This window comes from Bidens hawaiensis, unplaced genomic scaffold (genome assembly GCF_021521415.1).
Source record: "Bidens hawaiensis isolate Kalapana, Puna unplaced genomic scaffold, B.hawaiensis_p1.1 tig00079899_1, whole genome shotgun sequence".
NCBI lineage: Eukaryota > Viridiplantae > Streptophyta > Magnoliopsida > Asterales > Asteraceae > Bidens > Bidens hawaiensis.
The window spans coordinates 23,748-34,753 of NW_027503634.1; the positions used below are offsets into that span (position 1 = coordinate 23,748).

Genomic DNA, 11,006 nt, shown 5'->3' on the forward strand with positions numbered 1-11,006 from the left:
CAGCTATATCAAGCAATACTTTCCAAGTTTCCTTACTATCATATTATTATCTTCTCCTACAAACACTTATTCTCACACCGGAGGGTTACCCCAAAGAGGACCCCTCTGTCCCTTTCTGAGGGGTAAGTTTACGGTGCTGTTCATTTTGTAGGTGGAAGAACTCAGATCCCAGAGAACCATCGGTGGAATAGCATAATCACACCCGAGGAAAGTAGATCGTCTACCAGTGAGTCGATCCACGCTTCTTCAGCACCCAAATCCATTTTCGAAACGTGTTGGTGAGCCACCCTTGTGATTTTATTGACATGTTGACTCGACATAGCCACGAAGGTAAAAGCCACTTTAAACATCAGAGCCCCTTAATAGTGTCTCTTTTTGATACTCAAGACGAATCTCGAACACGTGACAATGGCAATTGTGTGCCAACAATCAAATCAATGTGACTTAGTAACCTACAAGCTAAATCAATGAACAAATGATAAAAGAGATAAAAGAGAGAGATTTTTGACCTACTAAGACAACAAGAGAAGCAAGAAGCACGTTTTTAACGGTTGGTTTATCTAGGCTACCAGAGATTCGGTAGCGGCCATAATTCCGAATCACCTATGCCACCTTCATATAGTGGGTACACGTAGAAAACCGAGGAGGTGAATTTTATGGCTAACGCGACTTTAAAATAGTGTGTAGCCCTTCTTCGATCATCATCCCATACTTTCTTGATAAAGTCCACGACTTTCTTGATCATCTTGCTTCCAACACTTTGTATCATCTATAAAGGACGTGGGGATGCTAGGGTTTGAAGTTCAGAAACAACAATGAGAAACATGACTATACCTTTCATGAAACAAGTGAAAATGCGTGTGTGCAGGTGATGGTGGTTGATTAGCTAATGGAGAAGTAGCATTCATCATTATCGATGGTTTGGGTTTCGAGATTTTTAGATGATGGATCAAGACGTCGGATGTTTATAGTGGTAGAGTAGAACGCAAATTAATAAAAACTTGTGATAACCAAATGAGGTGGGTTCGTTGTGTGTATATATAACAATTAATAAACCCTAAAATTCCAAAGTCGCTAGATGTTGTACTTCCAAATTATCTATATATAGTAAAACACAACTTTGGTGCCGCAGGCATCTAATTGGGCCAAGTGGCGCTCTGCCACTGGTCCATGCAATTTGCTTTTTGTTGTTTTCATTTTATGTTTTAGTTCTGGTACCGTAACGAATATAACAAAAAATACTAGTATTATACAGACCCGCTGCCTCAACATTGGGAATGACAAAAATCGGGTTTTACCTCCGGGTTTCACCGCCCGATGCCAACAGGTGAGTTGGCATCGGTCACGGAAACCCGGACATTGGTAAAACCCGAGTTTTGTCACTCCCAATTATTTTGTTTTTCTATATTAATAATTAAACGATTATTCGCGCCGTCTCAACACCATATAGGACATACAACACTTAGGTTTTACCCGACACACCACCACAACACCCGGAATGACAAAGATCCGGTTTTACTAACAACCGGGTTTTACAGAAATTTTTGTTTTAGTTTCGGTACCATAATAAACGCACATAAAACCGACCAAATTCGCGTCGACTCTTCATGGTAACGCCCACGACCGAAAACACTAGGGTTTTCCCACTGCTCCGACGCCCGACACCGACAACGGTCGGGTTCAACCAACGTCCGGGTTTTACCGACCGAATAAACATGGTTTTAAATATTTTATTTGTTTATTAATTTCAAGAATTTATTTTTAGGTTTTAACGCTTGGGTTTTACAAACGTTGGCTATACCGTAACGAACATAATTGATATTGGCCGAATTCGCATCGACACACTTTCCTAAAGCAACTGGTTAATAAATAGATCCGACCTTGCGCCTGGTACAAAAACTGTTGCGCCGGGTACAAAAACTAGTATATAGTAAATGAGCTTTTGTGCCGCAAGCCCGTGATTCGGCCACTTTGCGGCACCCTATTGGTTGGATTTTTTTTGTTCTTTTAGTTTCGGCCCGCAATGAAAACGTAATGGAAACCTACCGAACCGAATGTGAATGTTGTTTTTGTTCTTTTTTTTCATTACTTTGTTTTAGTTACGGTATCGTGTCAAACGAGACAGAAACCAACCGAATTTAAGTAGACTCACTGAGTTTTGTTTTAGTTCCGGTACGTAATGAAAACCGACATAATGTTATTTTTGTTTTTTTAGTTCCGTTACCGTAACAAACATGATGAAAACTGACTGAATTCGCATAGACTCAACCGCCTCAACGCCCCAGATCGATGGATTTACCAACGATCGAGTTTTGCCAACCACCGCCACGCCATTGATTCACCTCAATTATTATAATATTTTTGTCTTAGTTTCTATATTATAATGCACGTAACCGAAACCGACCGAATTCACGTCGACTTACCGTATCAACGCTTGGGTTTTACCATTGCCCGGGTTTTATCTACCGCGCCGGGATAAATACTAGTTTATTGTATTTTAGAAACAAACTTTCGTAAAATAAGGTACATAGTAATTTTTATATTTTTGTCTACCAACCCGTTTTTTTGTCTTGTAAAATTTCTCACAAAATCAAATATTGTGTCGATTAAACACAATAGTTAATCTATACTATATATAATAAATGAGAAAATGACCTATTATGTTATTTACTAGGAAGATTCCCGGCATGTTGCGCCGAGTTAATGTTATTGACAGTCGTACTCGTACAACTTATCAAATCGTGCAGTGCGTCTTCAAGTCGAGAGGAATTTGATCGGTGCCGGGTTACGAAACCAGTAATAACCCCCCCCCCCCCCCACCACAAACTTTGTTAACGCAAAGATGCAACAAATTAACATAACAAAACACGCGTTGCGGTTAAGAACTGATGACCCCTCGGCTGATATCTGATTACGGCGCCAAAAATAAAGCAAACCACAAATTCGTCCACACCCAAATACAAAAATTTAACATATTTAAAATATTAAAAAATGTGGCGTACGAAAAAAAACACGTGCGTTGAAGTTGCAAACTAATACGAATTTGTTGATTCTTGAATCGAGGGACAAAAAATAATAAAATCCACAGGCGTTGCGTATGCGAACTAACGCGAATTCAGTAGGAATCAACGTTATCGGGACTAAATCGTGCACAAAAAATCATATGTTGTGGTGGTGAACCGACACGAGTTCGGTTGGTATCAGGTTACGACACCGAAATTAAAACAATAAGTTTTCGTCCACACCTAAAATAACAACAAATTAACATATTTACAAAAAAAAAGACTATGGCGAAAACAAAAAAATATACGCGTGTTGTGGCCGTGTCTTGAGGTACATTCGTCTAAAATCGATGGACTAAAAAAACCCGTGTGGAAAGAAAACTTTAGATTACAACCTCGAGCTGACACGAATTTGGCCGGAATCATTTAACGGTATCACCAGTAAAAACACTCGTATTTTACGGTAGGAAACCAACGGGAATTTAAAAACGAAAAAAACAAATGTAAATTAAATAAAAAGGCCGACCAACCATGTGAGGCCACGTGGACCAATCACGTGGTTGCGTCGCCAAACTTGTTAATTATTATATATAACTAGTATGAAACCCGCGCGATGCTGCGACGGCAACAATTTGCAACGTGATACTTGTTTATATTAGTTTATCAATTATCCTGTGATATAGTGTACTACCTATATTAATTTTCTTATTCGTGTGACATTTTACAAAAAATTATTACGTTAATTGTTTATTTTTTATTAAAGATTTCGAGTTGAAACATTAATACGATCTATCTATATTATAAGCCTTACACTTGTCAAATAAGTGATAATTTAACATTAACATTATCACTTACTTTTAAAAACCATTGTTTCACGCAAATAAATTGAAATATAAATAATAAAATTTCAATCACAAACATAATAATTAATAAAAAAAAATCTAGGTGTTAATTTGATACTGACTAAATTTGTGTACGTTGGTCACAACGAAACAAGGTTTTTTCCTTTATTTTTTAATTATTTTTAATTAAGTGTTGACGACTTTTTTATTAACTATATCATCACCCCGTCACAACACGCTGATGTGTTACCTATTTCATTTTAAATTGTAACTCGTACACGTAACTAATATTGATTTTTTATTTTTATAGATTTTATAAATAGTTTACCATTTATAATTTTATATATTATATGAGTTTTAATGCATAACATGTAATTTAAAACAAAGTTGAAAATTGTTAACATTATTAACTTTGTTTTTATTTGTATTTGAGGTACATTTTAGTAAATATGAATAAACATGTAAGCATAAATGAAAAAAAAAATTTCAAAAAATGTTAAAAATTAAAAGTTGCAACTTATACTATTTAATGACTTGTACATTGATGTAATAATGGCTTGTGCATTACAATTCACGCCTCGATATTCAACAAACTTTATATCGAAACGTTGATAAAAACAAGCACGTCGCAACGGTATGTTCGGTTTTTCTAATACATAATATAATAAAAAAATATATAAGAAAAGAGAAAAATAATTAAATTTGGCAAATTTATGGGTAAACTTAAGGGGGTAAAAAGGTAAATATAATTTAAATTTATAAAAGTTTAGTATAGTTAAGGGGTAAAAGATGTAACTATAATTTAATGAATCAAATGAGTCGTGGGAACATTGAGTCAAAGACCATAATACCCCTTTAACCACTTTAAGACATGCAATAATAATGATGGTAAATTAAGTAATAATTGTTGTACCTCTTAAAAATTAAAAGGTCATTTGAATTATCTTTATATATACGACTAGTTTTTATCCCCCGTATTACGGGGGCTGTTTTACATTACTCGTTTTTAATATTTATATACTTTTTTGGGTTTAATGTTATTTATTGTAATGAAATTTATAATATATTTAGGGTTTGATGATAAAAAGGCTTCACAAATAATTAAGATGTTATAACCCGGCTTAAGAGTTATCTGGGTTTGGTAAAACCCAAGACCCGCTTATTTTTTTTACTATAAAATTGTTTCTTAATTATAAATAATATTTTAAAAAAATCATATAATAATTTTTAGTATATCCTATTTTATAGGATTTTCACACCAATAATTTGGTGAGAATAATTTTTGATTTAATGAGATGTTGTAACTCGTTTAAGGAATATTTGGGTTTGGTAAGACTCATACCCGTTAATTCGGGTCAAATACATGAGAAGCCTCTATTTAAAATCAAGCAAATCTGATGACTCCAAAAAAAGGGGGAGTAACCACATCGCGACATGTAGGATTTATATGTTTTTGTTTATATATATTATAGATTATAGATATCTACTATTATAATATATAAAAACCATTGTTGTGCCACATGACACCTAATTGTCCTATTTTTGTGCCAAGTGACATAATTATTGTTAAACTTTGAAAGTCAAAACCATCTAATTAAAACAATTAATAAATATTTTAATAATTACATATTAATGATTTATCTATAATTTTATTTTAGTAAATAAAGTAAAAAAAATTGAAATAAAAGAATTTATGTAGAACTTCTGAAATTTATTTTAGTGTGTGTAAATTCGTGTTGTATGTTTTTAGTTTCTTAGTGACCAGTTCAGAAGGTGCCATGATTTGTCTTTACTCTGAGCAATACGGTAATGGTTCATCTCACTGTATTATTTTTTTTACTTTTAATTCTATATAATAAACATTTTTTATATGTATTGATAACTTTTATTAAAGTGATATAATTCAACACTCAAGGAGAATAATTGATTGATGATGGTGCATATCACTACTATTTCTTTTATATCTAATAATTATGTGAATTGTTTTTGTCACATGTTAACTGATAGTGAAATTCATTGTGCTTATATACTTCATTTGCAGGTCAAGGTATTATACAAACTTGCATCAACTAGAGTTTCAGGCGTAACTGATATAAAAATAAAGTTGTTTTGATCCCCGTAATACAGTGGTACTATAGTGAGTTTTTGTTTATATCTATTTATATTCATGAAACAAATTTCATATATTTTTGGATGACTATCCTGGTGGTGATGACATTCTGTTGTCTATTATATATAGGAACTACACTCATTTTTTATTTATTTAAAATTTTGCAAGTTGAGACCATTAAGTAAAATTGACTACTAGAAAGATAGGAAAATGGTTGTAATTATGGGTGTTGCAAATCGATTCTATACAAAATCATTGTAATATCATAAGCACAACGTTTGAAATACTAATATGTTTCTTTTAAGTTGGTTGTTTAATATTATGTTTTATTTGTGTTCTATATTCTATACAAGAATCTCGAAATTGTTTGATATAAAGGAGGAATGATGATTTATATTTCAATGAGATACTTATTTGCTGTGAATAAAACATTTGCAACAGTTTTTTACTCTGATTTATGTATTGAATCACAACAAGTTCCAATTGAAACAAACCCACTTTTAGTATGACTTGGAACATGCTGGGAAAGTTCAACTTGTATTCGACCTTTTAAGTAAACATGTCAAATTTGCTACTTGTGTTCTCTTATAGCTGGCGAAATGGACGGGTCATGTCAGTCGGCGCAACGCATAAAAACCGATTTAGGGTACAAGTTTTGATAAAAATGGTCATTTTAAGAAAAATTTTACTTTCGGTTCAGAACATTTTTACTTTACACTTTTTTTTTTTTACTTTTACACACAAATATAAAACTCATTATAACTATTAAGATTCTTGTATATTGTTGGAGTTGAGTAAAATGTGTCAAGATCATCAAAAGTTATAAGTTTAGTAAGACGACATATTTGAAACTGAAAAAAAAATTTGTTATAAAATGCCAATAACTTTATTTGTATTACACTTTCTTTGCCGATATTACGAAATATGCAGTTGCCATTGCTTATAGTTTTATAATATAAGACATGAATTAGAAAAAAAAACATGACGTAAGCCACAAAAGTTTTTTTATTTTTAGTTATGGATGGTTAATAATTTAATATCATTACCCCCCCCCCCCAATTTGACTACTTTGGTAATTTTTTGTACCGATAGAAACTCTTGCAGCAATTAGTTCAATAGAAAGATATGTTGACTAACACAACAATATACTTAGAAGCATTTTATTCATATTTTTCAGCTCTTGTGATTTTTTAAGAGTTTTGATGTGTTTTTTGTATATGATTATTACAATAAAAAACAGAATCATATAATAAGATAATGACTGAGATTTAATTTTCCAAACCCGTGTAATACACGGGTTTCTAACTTAGTGTATACTATAGATAATAATGGTAGAGCACTCACTCTACTAATAAAAGGTAGGGGGTTCAAACCTCATTATCACCAATTTATATGAGAGATATGAGGGATGACCCTTGCTAGCCAGGGTTCGGGGGTTCGAAACCTGATCTCACCCGATTTTACCAGCTCCTCGCTGTCGTGCCATTTGGCGAGCGTGGGGGTTGGGTTTTATCCGGTGAATCCCTCAATAGGTGGACCGCAAGGGGCTCCATCCGTCCGGACTAGTGGCTGGCTCGGGCTACCTTTAGGCAGTGGGGGTCACGTACGAAGTACTCGGCGTTACTTAGTTCATCATTAAAAATAATAATAATAAATATAATAATAATTGTCATTTTCCGTAGCAACAAAAGCACTAATAAAAATAAAAAAACTGAAAAGCATCGCAACTGTCTTGTTGATGTAAAGTTGAAGGTTGAGAATTTATGGATCAATATCATCTTCTAATAATAATAATAATAATAATAATAATATAATCCATTCGTTGGTCACCTTGTTATTCATCATCACACACAAAATAAATCTCAACTGGTACTCACTCTCTCACTTACACATGCAATTTCAATTCACATCAAATTCCTATTAATTAAATCATTTGATTTTGATGACTGATTGCAATTAGATGTTCAAATGAAGGGATTCTAGGTTTAATTTTGTATTATTTGTTTGTTTAATTGCATTATTATTAACATTTGATTTCCGTCAGGATAATACTAATATAATAATGGATCGGCTTACATGTTCTCCGCGCCTCATGATTGTTTCAGATCTCGATCACACTATGGTAAGTTCAAACCGATCAACTGGAAGTTTGCTTATTTATTAAACCAATGAATATTTATGTTTGTTTAATTGTTAATAGAAAGTAGTCAAATATTTTTATTTTATTTTATTTAAGTTCGCTTATGTTCATAAACTTGTTCATTCGTTTATGCTTTGTATCATTTAAGTGTGGTCATTTATGTTTATTTGTGTTTGTTTATGTTTGTTCAATTATGCTTGTGAATTGTCCGTTTAGATTTCTTACGAACGAACATAAACAAACCCGAACATGTTCGTTTTTTAAACGAACAAACCTGAACTCAAATATTTGTTCGATTAGCTGTTCCGTGGTCGTTTATATTTTTAACGAACAGACATAAACATACCCGAACATGTTGGCTTTTGAAATGAACGAAACTGAACACAAAAATTTGTTCGATTAACTGTTAATGTTCATGTTCGTATAAAGTTAAATGAACGAACACGAGCATGCCCTTGTTCCTGTTTGTTCGGTTCATTTTCAGATGCATTGATACATTTAGAAAATGCATAACTTACTAACACAAGTGTGCTAGTTAAAATAACAAAATGTTTAACTAACTCAAAAGTCAACCAAATAACTAACTCAGTCAGCACACTTATTAAACCTGCCTTGATACATCTATCCACAGGTTGATCATCATGATCCTGAGAATCTTTCTATACTAAGGTTTAACGCGTTATGGGAGGCTAAATACCGGCATGATTCACTACTTGTGTTCTCAACTGGACGATCGCCTGTGTTGTACAAACAATTAAGGAAAGAGAAACCTATGTTAACACCCGACATAACGATTATGTCTGTGGGAACGGAGATAACATATGGTAATGACATGGTTCCAGATGAAGGCTGGGTCGAGTTTCTAAATCAGAAATGGGATAGAAATATTGTGTCGGAAGAGACCAGCAAGTTTTCTGAACTCACTTTGCAGGTATGTTTACTTATATCATGATAAATGTTTATTTAACTCTATGTTAAAACTTCAATTTGTTTAATGTGTTTTTGTTTATGGTAATGCAGTCTGAAACTGAGCAAAGGCAACACAAAGCTAGCTTTCATCTTAAGAAAGAAAAGGCTCAGGAAGTAATGAAGACTCTTTCTGAACGTCTAGCAAACCGAGGGGTAAGATTGAATTTTTCATTTTAATCCATAGCGGTGTAATAAAAACAAGAAAATTTTATTGACATGTTAAATTAATGAAAAGGATGGTTCTTTGTAGACCTGTGACCGAACTGGACGAACATGAACGGGGCATGTTCATGTTTGTGTTCATTCGTTTAACTTTAACCGAACAAATGATCAAACATGAACCGTTAAATGAACTAGGTTTTTTTGTTCATGTTCGTTTGTTCAGAAAATGAATGTCTTTATGTTCGTTCATTAATGGTATAAATGAACGGTTCGGGTTCACGAACGTGATTGAATATAAACGAACATAACTAAGCAAACCCCAATTAAAGTAAACATGAATACCAGTCTGTTGGGCCTAAAAAGTTAATAAAACTAAACTAAATTGTAATGGGTGATATTTAAATTAATAGAACTAGACTAAATTGTAAGCTTGTTGTGGGCCTAGCAATTTAAATAATACATAAACAAACATACATAACTAACAAACATAAATGAATGTAAACGAACGAACATAAATGAGTGAACGAGACGAGACATGTGTTCAGGTTCGTTTGTTTTAACTAAATGAACAAAAAATGTGTTCATGTTCGTTTGTTTTGTTAAATAAATGACCATAAACAAGTTTAATTCTCATTTTGATTTAGGGGTGTCTTTTTGGTTGCAGCTAGATGTGAAAATAATTTACAGTGGCCGGATGGATTTGGATGTATTACCTCAAGGTGCAGGTAAAGGTCAAGCTCTCGCTTATTTGCATAAAAAGTTGAAGGATGCGGGAAAATTACCAAAAAATACCCTTGCATGTGGAGATTCTGGGAACGATGCTGAGCTTTTTACAATTCCCGATGTGCACGGTGTCATGGTTGGTAACTTATTTCATTAATTTATAGAGTAAATTACTCGGATGGTGCCATGGCATGTCCATATTACAAGTTTGGTCCTTATGCATGAATAATTACACATATATTCCCTGCTGTTTCGAAAGCGTAAATTGTCCTTGGAGTGGATGGGCGTCAGTTTTTCCATCTAAGTGCATGTGAAAATAACTAAAATGGCCTTAACATAAAAAGTGAAAGTAAATGAGTTGGAATTTTCACCTATGTTAAGGGGCATTTTAGTCATTTCACATGCACGTAACTGGAATAACTAATCCCCATCCATTCCAAAGACCATCCTTGTTATGCTTTCGAAACAGTGGGGAGCATACATTAATTTTTCAAAGTTAAGGACCAAACTTGCAATATGGACATATATACCACATGGACCATCCGAGTAATTAACTGTATAAGTTATGTGCGGGTCAAAATGGGTTGACTACAAGTATGATTGTGTTAATGAGTGTCAATGATCTCCTTCATGCAGGTAAAGAATGCACAAGAAGAATTGTTGCAGTGGCATGCTGAAAATGCCAAAAATAACCCTAAGATCATTCACGCAACTGAAACATGTGCAGCCGGTATCTTAGAAGCTATTGGACATTTTAAATTAGGCCCAAATATTTCATCCAGAGACGTAACTGATATATCAGACTCAAAATTAGACCACTTTGACCCTGCGTATGAAGTAGTCAAATTTTACTTATTCTTCGAGAGATGGAGACGTGGAGAAGTTGAAAATACCGAAGCCTATTTGAACAACCTAAAATCCGTTTGCGTATGTTCATTAACCTCATTAGTTTTTCTGATTCATTCAAGTTTCAAGGAAATAATATGTTTTTTTTGCAGTCTCCTTCGGGTGTGTTTGTTCTTCCATCAGGTGTTGAGAAATCTCTTCATGATTGCATT

At 33.5% G+C, this 11,006-nt stretch overlaps 1 protein-coding gene across 1 annotated transcript; it reads left to right on the forward strand.

The window, feature by feature from the left end:
• Window positions 1-7,867: 7,867 nt before the first annotated feature.
• On the forward strand, window positions 7,868-11,003 carry LOC143607159 (sucrose-phosphatase 2-like; the record flags this gene model as incomplete). Its single annotated transcript, XM_077082704.1, has 6 exons — window positions 7,868-8,076; window positions 8,726-9,025; window positions 9,115-9,216; window positions 9,890-10,084; window positions 10,585-10,875; window positions 10,947-11,003. Coding segments are annotated over exons 1-6 (1,005 nt in total), but the record flags the coding sequence as incomplete, so codon positions are not given.
• Between the last annotated feature and the right edge of the window lie 3 nt (window positions 11,004-11,006).